This window comes from Cydia splendana, chromosome 19, assembly GCF_910591565.1.
Source record: "Cydia splendana chromosome 19, ilCydSple1.2, whole genome shotgun sequence".
NCBI classification, from domain to species: Eukaryota; Metazoa; Arthropoda; class Insecta; order Lepidoptera; family Tortricidae; genus Cydia; species Cydia splendana.
Window position 1 is genome coordinate 11,893,389 of NC_085978.1, and position 20,748 is coordinate 11,914,136.

General features: G+C 43.9%; 1 protein-coding gene across 1 annotated transcript; it reads right to left on the minus strand.

Annotated features, from left to right (window-relative positions):
• Window positions 1–520: 520 nt before the first annotated feature.
• LOC134800108 (5'-AMP-activated protein kinase catalytic subunit alpha-2) lies at window positions 521–20,597 on the minus strand. The gene is made up of 8 exons (XM_063772583.1): window positions 20,162–20,597; window positions 15,104–15,213; window positions 14,171–14,366; window positions 13,189–13,488; window positions 12,447–12,642; window positions 6,351–6,477; window positions 5,580–5,699; window positions 521–1,522 (listed from the first exon to the last, which is right to left on the minus strand). Exons 1-8 carry the CDS (start codon window positions 20,417–20,419, stop codon window positions 1,258–1,260), a joined length of 1,572 nt encoding a protein of 523 aa, XP_063628653.1. The 5' UTR covers window positions 20,420–20,597; the 3' UTR covers window positions 521–1,257.
• Window positions 20,598–20,748: the final 151 nt, after the last annotated feature.

Below are 20,748 nucleotides of genomic sequence, written 5' to 3' on the forward strand. Positions count from 1 at the left end.
CTTTCATATTGATTATAGCGGATCGTGTTCTTTATTATTATTGATTTAATTATTTTTGTGCCACATATGGTACAAAGTTAAAAGCGCCTTGGAACATAACACTAACCATCAAATAACATTATCCTACAACCCCAATTAAATATTATACAATTACATTTTAAGAAAATCAAAACAAACATTATACAAAGGTATAATACCGAATGAACTTTATGGAATTATTAATATATACAGCATAGCACAGGGTATTCAAAATACCTTTGGTTAGACTACAATTTTATTTAAGTTATTTACGAAAGAAAAATTTGGTTATAGTCGCGGACGGTCTAGAACGCAAAATGACTAGTGTAATATTTTGCCTGTATCCCTTTTAGTCTACCTACATCGCGAACGGTCTAGAAGGGAAAATACCACCTTTTTATATCACTAGGGTAGGTATCGCGATGTAGATGAGTAAAAGTGATATAGGCAAAATATTACACTAGTCATTTTGCGTTCTAGACCATCCGCGAATAACCCAAAATTTGCTGTTGCCATAATACATAATTTATTTCGTGAGATGTTCCAAATTTGGAACATTAGGTCCAGACTAGGCTATTATCTCGCTAGCTATGATAATCCACACTGATCCAAAATTTATTTTAGCAATTATTTTATTCTATATTAAGAACATTGGGCATAACTGCAACTTTACTATGGTTGGTATTCCACCTATCCAATTCCTTTGTCCAATGTGGATTGCGTCTCACATTTTGCTTTAATGAGAGAGTGAGATGCACTGACAAAGGACAAAGAAATAGGACAGGTAGAATACCACCCTAAGTTATTATTTGTAGCTGTATGACAGGTGAAGTGTATGAAGGTGAAAAAACTGTGTCCAACAAAGAATAGGTCATAACCGAAACCAAAGAGAATTTGAAATGAGAGTTACTGTCATGGTAAATTATGTAGCTACAGTACATTTACTGCCATCTTTCGACACACGATTAAAACAGTTAGAACGCCATTTGAGTAGGCTGAAGGTTATGGCGCCGTACATCGCTCGAAAATATTGCACCATACCTTTGGCCTATAGTCGAGTAGATGTCGTTAATATTAATATTTAATAAGTTAACACATATCAGTGAAAGAATAAGGATCAAAGTCAAATGGCGTTCTAACAGTTTTATCTTATGTAGAATGATGGCAGTAAATTTACAGTGGCTACATAATTTACTTTGACAACCCGTCACTATACACTCTATTCTCTTTGCTGAAACTTTATCTAGCTAGCTGAATAATAAGTGCTGCACACATCTCGAAGAACTCCATAGTGTGGTGTCCCTGAGGCTGCAGATTCTGCAGGCTCGCAGAAGGCGGCGCCATCGGCGGAGGTGGCGCCATGGGGGAAGCCAAGTCCTCCTCGGAATCCTCCTTCTCGCCGGAGAGGGATTTGAAGTCGAGGAGGTAGGACTTGTAGTCCACTTGGTAGAGCTGGAGCGACATCTTGACGTGTTTGGTTGTCATTTTGTTTAGTGTGCGGACCCTGGAAATATGTATTGATGGTTAGGTATAGTTATATGTTATATGCAACTCGTAAAAATATGTAAACAGGAGTTATTATATCATGAAAAACTGATAAAACTATGGTGAAAGAATTTGTCCGTTTAATCTTTATCAGTGAGAATTATGTACTTAGTTACAAGTCTATGACAAACAAGCATACATAAATAAATAATAATAAATAAAATAAAAAGCCTTTATTGATTCTCTACATGGTACATAAAAAGTTTAAAAAAATGATTTGAATAGTTAAAAAAAAATATATTATTATTTTGTAGAGACCCCTCTTCGGGTGAAGGCCTCCTCCAGACTCAGCCAGTTTTTCCTGTCCTTTGCCTTCTGTGACCAGTCTTGCCCGGCTGTAGCCACGATTTCGTCGAGCCATTTTTCTTTAGCCTTCCCTCTATTCCTTGTCCCCGCAGGGCCCCGCCATAGGGTGGTTATTTTTGCCCACCTGTCTTTATGCATTCGTGCTGTATGGCCACACCATTTCCACTTTAATTTTTGCGCAAATGATAATGCGTCGATTACACCAGTTATTTACCTTATGTCTTTGCTCCTCTTTCTTTGGATTAATTTTATATTAAGTATGGATCTTTCCATGGCACGTTGGCAGCGTTGTATTTTATTCCGCGCTTGTTGGTTGTATATCCAAGACTGGCACGCATATGTCAAGCTAGGCAGCAGACAGGTATCGAGTACTCTTTTTTTCAGCTTCATTGGTAGACTTTATTTTAAAATTTCTTTGTATTTCCAGAATTTAGACCATGTAATGGCGATACGTCTTGATATTTCATCGATGTTTCTGTTTTTGTTGAAGGATATTAGTTTGCCTAAATATACATATTCTTTGACATATTCCAGTGGGCTAGAGTTTACGTTTATTTCTCTCTCATTTGCGTTTGTTATTATTTTAGTTTTTTGTATATTCAGCTCTAAGCCTATATTCTTGCTCGCATGATTTAAGTCATTTAACATTATTTCGAGTTCGCGTGCTGTTTCTGCAAAAATTACAATGTCGTCGGCGAATCTTAAATTGTTTAGGTATTTTCCATTTATAAATAAGCCTTTAGATGTCCATCTTAAGTCTTTCATAATATTTTGCAAAACCGAGATAAATAATTTCGGTGATAGTGGGTCCCCTTGTTTTACGCCACGTTTTATCTCTATAGGGTCGCCAGTTCTGTCAAGTTTTATTCTGCTCGTGCTTTTGCTGTATATGTCTTTTAATATTTGTATGTAGCTTTCTTGGACATTTTGGGCTCTAAGTGCGTTCCAGATGCTATTATGCGAAATAGAGTCGAACGCTTTTGCGTAATCGATAAACGCGAGGTAGAGTGGGCGTTTAAATTCCGTATATTTTTCGATAACTTGATCAACGGCGTGTATATTATCTATAGTGCTAAAGCCTTTTCGAAAACCGGCCTGCTCTACCGGCTGGTTTTGCTCTATCGTGGGGTTCAGTCTTTCCAGCAAGCACATAGCAAAAAGTTTATATATACTAGGTAGCAGGCTGATTGGACGATAATTTCCTATATCTGCGTGGTTGCCTTTTTTGTGAAGTAATATTATGTCTGATTCGGTCCATTTTTTAGGTACTTTCTTTTCGTATAATATTTTATTAAATAGGTGCGTAAGAGGCGTGGCTATGACATTTCGTGCTAGTTTGAGCATTTCGTTAGATATAAAGTCTGGGCCCGGGCTTTTATCAGATTTCAGTTTATCAATTTTTTTCATAATTTCGGTAGAGCTAAAATTGTGTGGTGTCGTCGTGTTGGGTTCGCACTCTATCTCTATCTCGTCGGGCTGTTGGCAGTAATATAGATTTCGGTAGAAGTTGGTAGCGATATTGACTATATCTGTTCGTGTCTGTTTTCCTTTTGTCTGCATTCCATTTTCCCTCAGGTCAGATATCCATTCTTTACCCTTATTCAGTTCCTTAAAAGCTTTTTATGAACTTCCTGAGCTTTCCATGTGTTTTTGTATAACTTTTAGCCTGTGGTTGTAGTAGTCGTTCTTTATATGTTTGTTTGTGGTTTTGTATAGATAGGAGAGTTCTTTTTTTTTGTTCTTTTGTTTTTGGTTTTGTTTTCTGTAGCTCTTGACGTTTTTTAAGTAATTTCTTGGTTTCTTCTGTTAGGATGCATGGTTTTGAGGTTTTGTTCTGTGGGTTCGATAATGGAGATGTTATACTTGACAGAATATTTGTTTCGAGCTTTTTGTAAAGAAGTTCTATATTGTCACTCTCGCTACTGGGGTGTTTGGCAATATTTTGTTCTAGGGTTTTCAGGAAATGTTTTTCTTCGCTTAAGCATTTAATTTGATTATTTTTTATGCTAAAGTTCGCTCTACTTTTTTTATATTTGTTATTTTTAAAGTGCCTCGTAGAAGTCTGTGGTCGCTTGGGTAGTTCAGGTTGGAGATTGTTTCAAAGTTTGTAAACTTTCTGGGTATATTTGTTAAAATATAGTCTATTTCATTTTTTATTTGTTTGTTAGGTGAGATCCAGGTCCATCTATTTTTTGGGCTTTTCTTGAAGATTGTGTTCATTATGGCAATTATGGTAAGCTTGTTTTGTAGAGCAAACTGTATCAATCTCTCGCCTCTTGCGTTTCTCTCTCCATAACCGTATTTTCCCATGATAGAGCTTTCATAAGGCTTGGGTATTCCAATTTTGGCGTTGAAATCTCCCATCAAGATGATATTACTTCCGCTCTCGTTTATTGCTGTATCTAGGTTTTGATAGAATTTATCTAGGTCTTCAGTGCTTGCATCACACGTAGGGGCGTAAGCTTGTATTAGTGATAGTGGCATTTTATTGAGCTTCATATGAAGGGCGCAAACTCTATCTGAGATATGTGAGAACATGTCTATATTTTCTTTATATTTTATTTTACAAGCATACATACCGCCTGGTAATTTTTTTGCGTATTGGACTACTCCAGCCATAAACGCTTTCGATGGCACCGAACATGAGGTTCGTTTAGTTCTACTGCTTGCTAACCCAGGGGCATGGGCGTCGCCAAGCCCCCCTCCCCCTAGAGCACATTTCTAACTAAATATATGCCACTCCCCCATCCTCCATCCTTTCAGTTCCTTGGCCATCGGCCATATGATCTGCCTCCCCTAGCCCATCAGCTGGCGACTCCCTTGTCCAGGAGTGTCATTGCACGCTACCGGCCCTTTCTAAAACCTGTACATCTTCGTAGAACATATTCCAATCGTAAAAACAAAACGCGAGAGTTAAATTGAGTACATAGTACCAAAGAGAATAGATAGTATAGAGGGGTCCTGTCATAGTAAATTTTGTAGTCACAGTAAATTTACTGCCATCTATCGACACACGACTAAAACTCAAAATGAAAACGTATAAAATTGTCAAAAAAAAAAAGTATATATATGGATAAATGATTTTATTATGTTTATATCATTTTGACCCATGTTCATTCACTGATATTTATGTGTTAAAATTGTTAAATATGAAACGGTGTCGTCACGCCATCTAGCCGAGCATAGGCTAAAGGTGTGTGCGCCATCTATCCGAGAATGACTTTTTCTTGATTTCCGAGGCACGGTTTTTCCTTAGAATTTATTCATCTTATACGAAGTTACATATGTCTTTGGTAGTACCAAAAAGAATAGATAGTATAGAGGGGTCCTGTCATTGTAAATTTTGTAGTCACTGTAAATTTACTGCCATCTATCGACACACGACTAAAACTCAAAATGAAAACGTATAAAGTTATCAAAAAATGTATATATATGGATAAATGATTTTATTATTTTTATATCATTTTGATGCATGGTCATTCACTGATATCTATGTGTTAAAATTGTTAAATATGAAACGGTGTCGTCACGCCATCTAGCCGAGGATAGGCTAAAGGTGTGTGCGCCATCTATTCGAGAATGACTTTTACTTGAATTCCGAGGCACGTTTTTTCCTTAGACTTTATTCGTCTTATACGAAGTTACATATGTCTTTGGTAGTACTAAAGATAAGGGACCCACATGAGAAATTTTATCTATGAGTTGATTACCTGACGTGGTAGGGGTTAATGACCTTCCACTCGTAGTCGAGCGCCTTCATCGCGCGGAATACTTCTAGCATGATGTCGTTGGGCTTGCTCTGAGAACGGATGCCCAAGTGCCATTTAGCTCTGTAAAAATAAAAAAAGGAATAAATCCGGAGTAACACAATGTCAGGGTGGTCTTTTGCTTTCATTTCCATTTCGTAGGCTGGCCGTGCGTCCATATTCCATCCAGGCATCCATTTAACACATTCATTGCCACTAAGTGCTACGGCTTACGCTCGTAACGCGTAGCCACGTTTTCGCCGTATGGAGCGCGTAGTTGCTACGAACATTGTACCCGACCGTCGGGTTCTCGGCCCTGAAAATATTATTTTAATAATATTCTAAATGTATCATCATCCCAATTGGCTAAAACAAATGTATGGCGTTCGGCGTCCGTAAACCGTGCGTTCAGTGGCCCTCGGTTACACGGTACACCAGACTACGTTCTATGAACAGTTAGAGCTCGCAACGTTGCACCATATAGGTAAAGTTGACGAAGTATGAAGTGAGCCGATTTTGTTCAAACTTGTTCGAGAGATCGAGACTTTATATTTTGTCCACCTTATACGACGTACCGCTTGACGGGCGTGCCGCGGGCCTTGTCCTGCTGCGGCTGCACCGGCGAGGTCTTGTCCCGCAGCGGAGCGATCCTCTCCGGGTGCGGCCGCCCGCTCTCTGTCACCGGTGCTGGCGGCGAGTTGCCTGCAGACGTATACTCAACGTTACACGACGTACCTCTTGACGGGCGTGCCGCGGGCCTTGTCCTGCTGCGGCTGCACCGGCGAGGTCTTGTCCCGCAGCGGAGCGATCCTCTCCGGGTGCGGCCGCCCGCTCTCTGTCACCGGTGCTGGCGGCGAGTTGCCTGCGGACGTATACTCAATGTTTAGGGGTTTTTAATCTCGTGCCGCCCACCATACAAAATTATAGCCAAGGAAGTTAGAATCTTGTTGTATTTTCAATTAGGTTGAATTTCATTTGTTTGAAAAATTTACGAGACAAATGAAATGCTACCTACTTAGTTTTTAATTAAGGTTGATATTCCATCGAAACTGAGTGTACATCCTAATGCACATTGAGCGGCACGAGGTAGGGTTTTTTCGTCATTACTGTTTAGGCCAGTGTTTTTCAAAGTGTGGGTCGCGACCCCCACTCGCGCGTCTTGTCCAAGGGGGTCACGAAGCTCAGCTTTGAAAGAAACTTATGGAAAGCAGATTTCATTTTTTTTAACTTAAAAATAATCCAATCCTTTAAAATTTAATGGTCGTTAACGTACATATCAATAAAGAAAAACATTATTAGTTAGGTAAACTGTATTTATTAAACAGTTAAATAAGTTAAGATCTGTTAGACCAGTCAAATTAGATTGTTTCCAGGAATTAATTCCCAGCAAGCTGGAAATCTTATAAATCGCCTTAATAACCTTCATTTGGTTATAAATTAGTGTAATCCGAGTTTGCTCCATTCCAGGAGTTGTGGAAAAATTGCTGCTCTTTTTCAGTTTTTTGCTTGTAGTTCAAAAATGGTACGTCCGACGGAAAATTTGCTCTAATCATGATAAAAATTGATATCTGAGGATACGAAAAGTACTTTAATATGAATTAGTAATTTAGTACCTACCTAGTCAAACATTGTAAAACTTTGAATTTGTTGATATTTTAGTAAAATCGTGTTTAAATCAGAATTATTTTTACCAGTGTCTGATCTACAACAACCTTGCTGGTAGGTAGTGACATTAATTTTGACGGTGGGTTCCTTCTATTTCGAGTGGTTTTGTCAATTCAAGGTAAAATGTATCTCCCAAGGCTTCCAAAATTTATCCACACCTCCTGGGATGGAGCAAACTCAGATTATTCGCATTTAGGAACAAATGAAGGTATTAAAATGATTTCCAGCTTGCTGGGAATTAATTCCTCAAAACGCTTTTTTGGATCTCATGAACCGTGATAGCTATAGACAGTTGAAATTTTCACAGATGATGTATTTCTGTTGCCGCTATAACAACAAATACTAAAAACAGAATAAGCGCAAGCCCGAGGAGGCGTCCGTTCCCTAGCGGTGCGCGGCAATTACTACTGTGCTAGACACCAAAATTGGTGTGGGCCGCATGTACTTATAGCGACGCGACGAAATCGCGGAGTGAGCCACGCTGGGTAGAGGGCGTTTTAAAAGCTTGAAGTGACAATTTTGCCACTGGCAACGTAGCTTTGGCAGCCTCGTCAGCAATCCTCTTGTTGTCTATGACGAGGTGGTAGGCGATGGCGAGCTGGTCGTGGGGGTCACCGCTCAGGAGCGCGTTGTGTACTTCGTGCTCTAATAATAATGATACTCACTGGCGACATAGAAGTCCTTGATCTCAGCTTTGGCAGCCTCGTCAGCAATCCTCTTGTTGTCTATGACGAGGTGGTAGGCGATGGCGAGCTGGTCGTGGGGGTCACCGCTCAGGAGCGCGTTGTGGACTTCGTGCTCTAATAATAATGATACTCACTGCCGATATAGAAGTCCTTGATCTCAGCCTTGGCAGCCTCGTCAGCAATCCTCTTGTTGTCTATGACGAGGTGGTAGGCGATGGCGAGCTGGTCGTGGGGGTCACCGCTCAGGAGCGCGTTGTGGACTTCGTGCTCTAATAATAATGATACTCACTGGCGACATAGAAGTCCTTGATCTCAGCTTTGGCAGCCTCGTCAGCAATCCTCTTGTTGTCTATGACGAGGTGGTAGGCGATGGCGAGCTGGTCGTGGGGATCGCCGCTCAGGAGCGCGTTGTGGACTTCGTGCTCTAATAATAATGATACTCACTGGCGATATAGAAGTCCTTGATCTCAGCCTTGGCAGCCTCGTCAGCAATCCTCTTGTTGTCTATGACGAGGTGGTAGGCGATGGCGAGCTGGTCGTGGGGGTCGCCGCTCAGGAGCGCGTTGTGGACTTCGTGCTCTAATAAATAGTGATACTCACTGGCAACGAAGAAGTCCTTGATCTCAGCTTTGGCAGCCTCGTCAGCAATCCTCTTGTTATCTATGACGAGGTGGTAGGCGATGGCGAGCTGGTCGTGGGGATCGCCGCTCAGGAGCGCGTTGTGGACTTCGTGCTCTTATAATAGTGATACTCACTGGCGATATAGAAGTCCTTGATCTCAGCTTTGGCAGCCTCGTCAGCAATCCTCTTGTTATCTATGACGAGGTGGTAGGCGATGGCGAGCTGGTCGTGGGGATCGCCGCTCAGGAGCGCGTTGTGGACTTCGTGCTCTTATAATAGTGATACTCACTGGCGATATAGAAGTCCTTGATCTCAGCTTTGGCAGCCTCGTCAGCAATCCTCTTGTTATCTATGACGAGGTGGTAGGCGATGGCGAGCTGGTCGTGGGGATCGCCGCTCAGGAGCGCGTTGTGGACTTCATGCTCTAATAATAATGATACTCACTGGCGATATAGAAGTCCTTGATCTCAGCCTTGGCAGCCTCGTCAGCAATCCTCTTGTTGTCTATGACGAGGTGGTAGGCGATGGCGAGCTGGTCGTGGGGGTCACCGCTCAGGAGCGCGTTGTGGACTTCGTGCTCTAATAATAATGATACTCACTGGCGACATAGAAGTCCTTGATCTCAGCTTTGGCAGCCTCGTCAGCAATCCTCTTGTTGTCTATGACGAGGTGGTAGGCGATGGCGAGCTGGTCGTGGGGGTCACCGCTCAGGAGCGCGTTGTGGACTTCGTGCTCTAATAATAATGATACTCACTGCCGATATAGAAGTCCTTGATCTCAGCCTTGGCAGCCTCGTCAGCAATCCTCTTGTTGTCTATGACGAGGTGGTAGGCGATGGCGAGCTGGTCGTGGGGGTCACCGCTCAGGAGCGCGTTGTGGACTTCGTGCTCTAATAATAATGATACTCACTGGCGACATAGAAGTCCTTGATCTCAGCTTTGGCAGCCTCGTCAGCAATCCTCTTGTTGTCTATGACGAGGTGGTAGGCGATGGCGAGCTGGTCGTGGGGATCGCCGCTCAGGAGCGCGTTGTGGACTTCGTGCTCTAATAATAATGATACTCACTGGCGATATAGAAGTCCTTGATCTCAGCCTTGGCAGCCTCGTCAGCAATCCTCTTGTTGTCTATGACGAGGTGGTAGGCGATGGCGAGCTGGTCGTGGGGGTCGCCGCTCAGGAGCGCGTTGTGGACTTCGTGCTCTAATAAATAGTGATACTCACTGGCAACGAAGAAGTCCTTGATCTCAGCTTTGGCAGCCTCGTCAGCAATCCTCTTGTTATCTATGACGAGGTGGTAGGCGATGGCGAGCTGGTCGTGGGGATCGCCGCTCAGGAGCGCGTTGTGGACTTCGTGCTCTTATAATAGTGATACTCACTGGCGATATAGAAGTCCTTGATCTCAGCTTTGGCAGCCTCGTCAGCAATCCTCTTGTTATCTATGACGAGGTGGTAGGCGATGGCGAGCTGGTCGTGGGGATCGCCGCTCAGGAGCGCGTTGTGGACTTCGTGCTCTTATAATAGTGATACTCACTGGCGATATAGAAGTCCTTGATCTCAGCTTTGGCAGCCTCGTCAGCAATCCTCTTGTTATCTATGACGAGGTGGTAGGCGATGGCGAGCTGGTCGTGGGGATCGCCGCTCAGGAGCGCGTTGTGGACTTCATGCTCTAATAATAATGATACTCACTGGCGATATAGAAGTCCTTGATCTCAGCCTTGGCAGCCTCGTCAGCAATCCTCTTGTTGTCTATGACGAGGTGGTAGGCGATGGCGAGCTGGTCGTGGGGGTCGCCGCTCAGGAGCGCGTTGTGGACTTCGTGCTCTAATAATAATGATACTCACTGGCGACATAGAAGTCCTTGATCTCAGCTTTGGCAGCCTCGTCAGCAATCCTCTTGTTGTCTATGACGAGGTGGTAGGCGATGGCGAGCTGGTCGTGGGGATCGCCGCTCAGGAGCGCGTTGTGGACTTCGTGCTCTAATAATAATGATACTCACTGGCGATATAGAAGTCCTTGATCTCAGCCTTGGCAGCCTCGTCAGCAATCCTCTTGTTGTCTATGACGAGGTGGTAGGCGATGGCGAGCTGGTCGTGGGGGTCGCCGCTCAGGAGCGCGTTGTGGACTTCGTGCTCTAATAAATAGTGATACTCACTGGCAACATAGAAGTCCTTGATCTCAGCTTTGGCAGCCTCGTCAGCAATCCTCTTGTTATCTATGACGAGGTGGTAGGCGATGGCGAGCTGGTCGTGGGGATCGCCGCTCAGGAGCGCGTTGTGGACTTCGTGCTCTTATAATAATGATACTCACTGGCGATATAGAAGTCCTTGATCTCAGACTTGGCAGCCTCGTCAGCAATCCTCTTGTTGTCTATGACGAGGTGGTAGGCGATGGCGAGCTGGTCGTGGGGGTCGCCGCTCAGGAGCGCGTTGTGGACTTCGTGCTCTAATAAATAGTGATACTCACTGGCAACATAGAAGTCCTTGATCTCAGCTTTGGCAGCCTCGTCAGCAATCCTCTTGTTATCTATGACGAGGTGGTAGGCGATGGCGAGCTGGTCTTGGGGATCGCCGCTCAGGAGCGCGTTGTGGACTTCGTGCTCTTATAATAGTGATACTCACTGGCGATATAGAAGTCCTTGATCTCAGCTTTGGCAGCCTCGTCAGCAATCCTCTTGTTGTCTATGACGAGGTGGTAGGCGATGGCGAGCTGGTCGTGGGGATCGCCGCTCAGGAGCGCGTTGTGGACTTCGTGCTCTTATAATAATGATACTCACTGGCGACATAGAAGTCCTTGATCTCAGCTTTGGCAGCCTCGTCAGCAATCCTCTTGTTGTCTATGACGAGGTGGTAGGCGATGGCGAGCTGGTCGTGGGGATCGCCGCTCAGGAGCGCGTTGTGGACTTCGTGCTCTAATAATAATGATACTCACTGGCGATATAGAAGTCCTTGATCTCAGCCTTGGCAGCCTCGTCAGCAATCCTCTTGTTGTCTATGACGAGGTGGTAGGCGATGGCGAGCTGGTCGTGGGGGTCACCGCTCAGGAGCGCGTTGTGGACTTCGTGCTCTAATAATAATGATACTCACTGGCGACATAGAAGTCCTTGATCTCAGCTTTGGCAGCCTCGTCAGCAATCCTCTTGTTGTCTATGACGAGGTGGTAGGCGATGGCGAGCTGGTCGTGGGGATCGCCGCTCAGGAGCGCGTTGTGGACTTCGTGCTCTAATAATAATGATACTCACTGGCGATATAGAAGTCCTTGATCTCAGCTTTGGCAGCCTCGTCAGCAATCCTCTTGTTGTCTATGACGAGGTGGTAGGCGATGGCGAGCTGGTCGTGGGGGTCGCCGCTCAGGAGCGCGTTGTGGACTTCGTGCTCTAATAAATAGTGATACTCACTGGCAACATAGAAGTCCTTGATCTCAGCTTTGGCAGCCTCGTCAGCAATCCTCTTGTTATCTATGACGAGGTGGTAGGCGATGGCGAGCTGGTCGTGGGGATCGCCGCTCAGGAGCGCGTTGTGGACTTCGTGCTCTTATAATAATGATACTCACTGGCGATATAGAAGTCCTTGATCTCAGCCTTGGCAGCCTCGTCAGCAATCCTCTTGTTGTCTATGACGAGGTGGTAGGCGATGGCGAGCTGGTCGTGGGGGTCGCCGCTCAGGAGCGCGTTGTGGACTTCGTGCTCTAATAAATAGTGATACTCACTGGCAACATAGAAGTCCTTGATCTCAGCTTTGGCAGCCTCGTCAGCAATCCTCTTGTTATCTATGACGAGGTGGTAGGCGATGGCGAGCTGGTCGTGGGGATCGCCGCTCAGGAGCGCGTTGTGGACTTCGTGCTCTTATAATAGTGATACTCACTGGCGATATAGAAGTCCTTGATCTCAGCTTTGGCAGCCTCGTCAGCAATCCTCTTGTTGTCTATGACGAGGTGGTAGGCGATGGCGAGCTGGTCGTGTGGGTCGCCGCTCAGGAGCGCGTTGTGGACTTCGTGCTCTTTCACGCCGAACTTGTCGCACACTTCGCTTATGGCTTCTGTGTCGATTACGCTGCTGTCCTATGGAGAGAAACTGGGGTTTAGAAATTTAATACATACATATTAGGTACCTATGGTTCTAAGATATAACAGACTGACTACCACACTTATTCAGGTACAGTCGCCATCAGATATATCGGCACGGCCAAGGTGATCACAAATATCTGAACAAGCATTCTAACGCCTTGACAATAGAGGCGTGCTCAGATATTTGTGAGCACCTTGGCCGCTCCGATATATCTGATGGCGACTGTACTCCGGAATGGGACATATTCCGGAAGGCAGTGACTTTCGGAAGATACATATCGTTGTATTTATATTTCAGACACTAAAATGGCAGTGCAATTACCCCAAGTTGTCCAACCGATTGTGACCAATCGGTTGGACAACTTTTATTTAGTACAAAGTTGGTACAATTTGAAAAAAAAAAATAGTACTTGGGATATACGGTGCTTAGTTCAAGCAATTTGGTACCTGGTAAATCGCATCTACCAACCGTACATGATACAGTTTGAGCAATTTTAAACCTTAACCTAATAAAATACTACCTACTTCAGTGTATCTCACCTGTTCAACAGGCGATGGGAAGAGATACCCCGGCAGATCCTTCTGGAACCACTCGTGTTTCTTCACGTCCTCGATGCTGGCCCTCTTCATAGGGTCCACTTGCAGCATGGTGCACAGCAGGCTGACCACACTCTTGTTCAGGTATTCCGGGATGGGGAAGATCCCGGACTTGATTTTCCGGAAGAGCGTTGGGACATGCTCGTCGTCGAAGGGCAGGGTGCCGCAGAGGAGGGCGTAGAGGATGACGCCGCAGGACCACACGTCCACTTCTGGGCCGGCGTAGAGTTTGCCAGATATCACCTGTAGGAATAAAACTCTCGTGAGACTTGAACATATTACTAAGGACGCCACGCCTATCGTGCGCGGCGCGTCATCGTGAACCTTGTCGGAATTATAGTCTAATAAAACATGGTCTTCTCTTCCCAGAGTGACACAAGCCTACGTCACAATAACATTGCCACTTTATATAGCGCTATTGCATATTATTATATAGCGCTGTCGCATGATGACGTAGGCTTGTGTCAGTCACGTGGTCGGAATAGAGTACCAGGCGTAGTATATTATTATACCATGGTCGGAATGCACGAAGGTTGATATTGGGTTGTAGCCAAAAGGGTAAAAATGTTTATCGGGCTAATCACGCGATTTAGGTCAAATTTCGCTTGACATGTTTCGTTTCCATCGATTACGAGTGGTCCTATCAGTGGCGGATTTGCAGTGTTGACGGCCCTAGGCTCCAGACCCCGTAGTAACTACTAGCCGCCCCTTTCCCAGTACCCATATATAGTCTGCCGCCTTGCTGCCGCTCCGAATATCTTTCCGCTCTAGCCACGAGCCTACTGGGCCTTAGGGCAAATCCGCCACTGGGTCCTATCGAAAATTCTCGTAAAGGACAAGAAACACCTCGAGCGAAATTAGACCTTATTTGTAATTTGTATATATTTTTAGGAACGAAATCTATAACAAAACAGGTGTTATATACCTCAGGAGCAGCATAGTTTGGTGAGCCACAGGAAGTCCTCAAAAACTCTCCATCCATCATCATATTAGACAGACCGAAGTCCGCAATTTTGACGTGCATGTTGTGGTCAAGCAGCAGATTCTCCGGCTTGAGGTCACGGTGCACGATCATGTGTCTGTGGCAGTAGTCCACACCGGAGATTATTTGTTGGAAAAATCTGCAAAGAAAATTTAGAAAAACGTAACTTCTAGTCTTCTAACATGTGCTTACTTACATAGACCAATGAGGTTGTGGGTTCTGTTCTTCTGGACTCAGATCACAATTTTGTACAGATTTTTTTTTAAATCTTAATTTAAAGAGCTTGGTCACTTTTGTGACGATGTCGCTCTGTAGGTACGTATACAAAATGTAACATTATCTTCTACTTAATCCTAGCGCAACAAGTTTGTAACTTTATATATGTACACATTTTGCATCCTCAGATAGTGGGTGCCCCAAAATTTGGTTGTAGCCCCCAACTTCTAATATTGTTTCGTTAATTATATCCTTTCTCTCACTTTCGTTCCGGACATACTCCATGATGATATGGTATGTATCCTCCAAAATGTCACATTCGTCAGCCCCCAATGCAAGGTATCGGCTATTAATGTTTAAAATATCAGCCAATATCTAAATTTTGTACAGATGATATTTTACAAAAATCATTTTTAAGATTGAGGCACCCTCCTTGTGGCTACTGACCACATTACGCTGGCCCAATATTACAGGGTTCTATGTTACATTTTCAAGATAGTTGAAATATGTCTTAATGTCACTATGACAATGTTAAAATTTCAGTTAGATAACAGTGAAACATAGAACCCTGTAATATTTGGCCAGCGATTAGTTGTCTAATAGTTGTTCCTAAGTTGGATATTTTCTATTAATTTTATCCATACATTTATGAGCACCTACCTGCGAGCCTCATGCTCCTGCAGCTTGCCGCGTTTTACTATGTAGTCAAACAACTCTCCCCCCGACACATACTCCATTATCATAAAGATGTCTGTTGGAGTCGAGATCACCTGGAATAAGGCAATGAAATAAATATCTCGTAATATGAATGGCAATTTACTTAACAAATTGTATAAGTCTATATTTCTGAATTTACTTAAAGTGGTGAATATAATATAAATCTAAATACAGAAGACAAAACATTTAGCAAATAAGCATAATGGTAAATAAACAAGATTGTCAACAAAGACATCTTTATTTCAGTAAAATATCTTGCATGTTATTAAGAGCGCTCTTACAAGAAAAGTCGAAATAATGCAAAATTGATGATACTAGTCGACGAAATTCAGGACTTTGCGCTCATTATTAGAAACAATGAGTACTTGTTCCAGTAAAAGCGTCTTCTTATCTTTATAAATATCGTTGTAAATATTAGAAAAAGGACTTATTAAATTAGTAATGATTTTTTTTCTGATGGTCGTTTCCGAAAAACCCCGTGAAGCACTGAATGGCGAGCTCTTATTTGGAAATGTTGAGAATTTTACTCTGCTAAACCTGGCTATTTTGTATTACTAATACCCTGTACTTTAGGCATATCAAACTATATTTTTCCTACATACCTTTGAGAAAGAGAAAATCAAAGTAAAACGAACTCGATTTTCTCTCCGAAACAAGTGTCAATTCCTACGAAAATCTACTTAATATCGAAGTCATTTTCATACTCAAGCAATCTGCAATGTTTGCTTATACTGTTGGTATACATTAGTGTTTATGAAATTCTACTATAATTTTTTGGCAATTTTTTGAAAACTACTCTATATTACCGATGACGCGCGCTGCGCCAGCTCAGTGCCGCGGCAGAGCTTGTAGAGGCAGGACGTGTGTCGGTCGGCTCCGCACATTTTCAACGGCGACGACGAGGTTTTTTATCATTGTGTGCGGCGGGCGCCGTGTAAAACGCTATACTGTGTGCGTGTAAACCGCAACGAGAGACTTTGATCCTAGCGCCGTTTTTATAGTATTATAATTTATAATGGTACAGTTTAATAAACTACCGGACAGGATTAAAAATATTTGAAACGACCTGACATTCTATATGTATTTATTTGACTCAAGATAGTACTCAGGGTCTGATGATGGAGCCGGAAGGTGGTCACCGGTACCAATCAACCATGCAACTAAACCACTTCGTGTTTAGGCTCGTTTTATTCATCTCAACAAGATCTTTGACACAAGATAGTACTCAGGGTCTGATGATGGAGCCGGAAGGTGGTCACCGGTACCAATCAACCATGCAACTAAACCACTTCGTGTTTGGGCTCGTTTGATTCGGCTCAACAAGATCTTTGACTTAAGATAGTACTCAGGGTCTGATGATGGAGCCAGAAGGTGGTCACCAGTACCAATCAACAATGCAACTAAACCACTTCGTGTTTAGGCTCGTTTTATTCGTCTCAACAAGATCTTTGACTTAAGATAGTACTCAGGGTCTGATGATGGAGCCGGAAGGTGGTCACCGGTACCAATCAACCATGCAACTAAACCACTTCGTGTTTGGGCTCGTTTGATTCGTCTCAACAAGATCTTTGGCACAAGATAATACTCAGGGTCTGATGATGGAGCCGGAAGGTGGTCACCGGTACCAATCAACCATGCAACTAAACCACTTCGTGTTTAGGCTCGTTTGATTCGTCTCAACAAGATCTTTGACACAAGATAGTACTCAGGGTCTGATGATGGAGCCGGCAGGTGGTCACCGGTACCAATCAACCATGCCACTAAACCACTTCGTGTTTAGGCTCGTTTTATTCGTTTCTATAAGATCTTTGACACAAGATAGTACTCAGGGTCTGATGTTGGAGCCGGAAGGTGGTCACCGGTACCAATCAACCATGCAACTAAACCACTTCGTGTTTAGGCTCGTTTGATTCGTCTCAACAAGACCTTGGACACAAGATAGTACTCAGGATCTGATGATGGAGCTGGAAGGTGGCCACGGGTACCAGTCTACCGTGTAACTGAACCACTTCGTGTTTGGGCTCGTTTGATTTGTCGCAACAAGATCTTTGACACAAGGTAGTACTGAGGGTCTGATGATGGATCCGGAAGGTGGTGACCGGTACCAATCAACCATGCAACTAAACCACTTCGTGTTTGGCTTCGTTCGATTCGTCGCAACAAGATCTTTGACACAAGTTAGTACTCAGGGTCTGATGATGGAGCTGGACTGTGGCCACGGGTACCAGTCTACCATGTAACTGAACCACTTCGTGTTTGGGCTCGTTTGATTTATCGCAACAAGATCTTTGACACAAGGTAGTACTGAGGGTCTGATGATGGATCCGGAAGGTGGTCACCGGTACCAATCAACCATGCAACTAAACCACTTCGTGTTTGGCTTCGTTCGATTCGTCGCAACAAGATCTTTGACACAAGTTAGTACTCAGGGTCTGATGATGGAGCTGGACTGTGGCCACGGGTACCAGTCTACCATGTAACTGAACCACTTCGTGTTTGGGCTCGTTTGATTCGTCGCAATAAGATGTTTGACACAAGATACTACTCAGGGTCTGATGATGGAGCTGATGATGACAGACAGGTACCCGTCGCCACCTTCGCGCTCCATCATCAGACCCTGAGTACTACCTTGTGTCAAAGATCTTGTTGAGATGAATAAAACGTGCCTAAACACGAAATGGTTTAGTTGCATGGTTGATTGGTACCGGTGACCACCTTCCGGCTCCAACATCAGACCCTGAGTACTATCTTGTGTCAAAGATCTTGTTGAAACGAATAAAACGAGCCTAAACACGAAATGGTTTAGTTGCATGGTTGATTGGTACCGGTGACCACCTTCCAGCTCCATCATCAGACTCTGAGTATCACCTAGTGTCAAAGATCTTGTTGAGACGAATCAAACGATCCTAAACACGATGTGGTTTAGTTGCATGGTTGATTGGTAATGGTACCTTCCAGCTCCATCATCAGACCCTGAGTACTGTCTTGTGTCAAAGATCTTGTTGAGACGAATCAAACGAGCCCAAACACGAAGTTGTTTAGTTACATGATAGACTGGTACCCGTGGCCACCTTCAAGCTCCATCATCAGACCCTGTGTATCTTCAGTGTCAAAGATCTTGTTGAGACGAATCAAACGAGCCTAATCATGTTACTACATGGTTGATTGGTATCCGTGACCACCTTAATCATCATCAGATCCTCAGTACCAGTTCGTTTTTAAACCCTCGTTGATACAAACTTTACAACCTATAGGTACCAAATGCAATGACGATAATATACTATATACCTTCATAAGTACAAGTATGGGGCTATTCATAAATTACGTCGTTTCAAATGGGAGGAGTGGGGGGGTCTGGACATCGGATGATGGTAACATGACGTAGGAGGAAACAGATTCATCCGAAGCTTGATTTTTGGATGATTTGAGGGGTGGGGGGGTCAAAAATCGTCAAAAATAGATGTCGTAATTTATGAACAGCCCCTATGTACATTTGCACTGCATTTAGTATTTTCGTACTTACCAAATAACAGTTTTAGAACTTTAAAAGCTAAGTACAGTTAGTGTTGTTATGGTTGATTTCAATATGCTTCGTGAAGGATCAAGAATGTTTAATCCATCATTGTAGTGCGAGTGTGGTAGAAGGGATCGGCGTACTGAGCTCGCACGGCCTGCCGCAGCGCGTAAAATACCTAAACTCGCTCAACGCCGAAATGTAATAGCGCTCTTAAGAGTTCAGGGTCATGACGGCTAATCTTTACTTTATGGACCCACGATTTGGAGGGTGTGTTGGGTATGGGGGAGTAGAGGGTGCAAAGGGCTACCCCCCAGTCCAACCCCCATGGCGCGGAACCCCATGGTTATGGAGATATCCATGGTTAAAGTTTGTATGAAATTACTATGAAATAAAGGAGAAATGTAATAGCAGATGTCGATAGGTGCCGTTTTTTGTTAATTTATATTACCTTTTATACCACACCACCATCCTCAAGGTCACCAAAATCTCAAGGTCACGAAATTCTATGGTCACCAAAATCTCAAGGTCACCAAAATCTTTGGTCACCAGAATCTCAAGGTCACCAAAATCTTTGGTCACCAGAATCTTAAGGTACCCAAAATGTCAAGGTCACTTAAAACCGAATCAGAGCACCCCACTATCCACGTGGTCTTGTCTGTCCTACCCCTAGAGAGCAATTCCAAAAACGGAGGCGCGGAGGGAGGGCAGCCCTCGCCCGCCGTGACGGAGCGCGGGAACTAGCGAGGCGAGCGGCTGAGGCTGGTCGCCGAAGGCGACCAGTAAGCCGAAGCTGCGAAGCCGAGTGTAGTGAGCGTGCTTTGTCACGCGAGGGCGGAAGGGCTGCTCTTCCGCAGCGCCGGAGCTAACCCAGATCCAACAGCTTCACCGCTGAGGTCGAAGGCTCGCGGAGTAGCCCCGAGGTCAGCCCCCCCTCACCCCTCAACCCCTCCTCCTTCAAAATTTGCTGTAATCCCTTATTTCTTAGTAATTCCATACAAACTTTAACCATGAATATCTCCATAACCATGGGGTTCCTCACCATGGGGATTGGACTGGGGGGTAGCCCTCTCCACCCCCTCCCCCCTCCCTCCCTCCCCACCCCAAAAATCGTGGGTCCATAAAGTAAAGATTTACCATCATGACCCCACTACATTAACACATTGAATGTCACACCATAATTTTGATACAAAAATTGGTCATCTCTGTGCCGCATGCTACACCAATGACTCAATCTGGCAGCCAAAGGCTTAATGAATTCAGTGTTGACACAGGTTTATATTTGGGTTAATTCAAACAAATTAGGCATAGTCTGTGCGGAAAGAGAAGAGTTGTGGAATGTATGCAGCCCAATACATTCCACGACTTCTCTTTCCGAACAGACTCTATCATTAGCAGGCCAAACAAAATACATTAATGTTTGTCTTTTCGGTCACACTAAGACCAAATTACATGATTTTCTTCACAAAGTTAAAATGAACACATACCTGATACAATTTAATGATATGCGGATGCCGGAACAACTTAAGATTTTGTATCTCACGACGGATTTTTCCGACAACATCGAGCGACTTGATCTTCTGTCTGTTCAGAATCTTCACAGCCACCTTATGCTTCGTGAGCTGGTGTTCGCCGATCTTCACTTTCCCGAAGGTGCCGACCCCGAGCGTGGCGCCTAGGGTGTAGTGCCCGATCTTCACGATCGGCTGCACCCCGCTAGCCACTGGCTTGTCAGGCTTCTCCATTTTAAACAAACTTACGAGTGTTACGTGATATTAACCTTACATCGATCCACTTTAATTTTCTAGTTAGATCACGATAGTTAGAGGCATTAACACGGAAATCTAGTTTTGAAATTGAAACGTAATTACATTACACACAAATATAACCAGGAAACACGAGATAGATGAATAATTTTTGACAGTCTTCTGTTCTGAGTCTTCACAAATGTCAACAAATGTGTGTCAAGTTGAAACGGTATTTAAGAAGATGGTTCTGCATATGCTTATTTTAACTATATGATCCACATACGATCCAGTGCTGTGACCATTAAATATTCAGTCAGCAATATCTA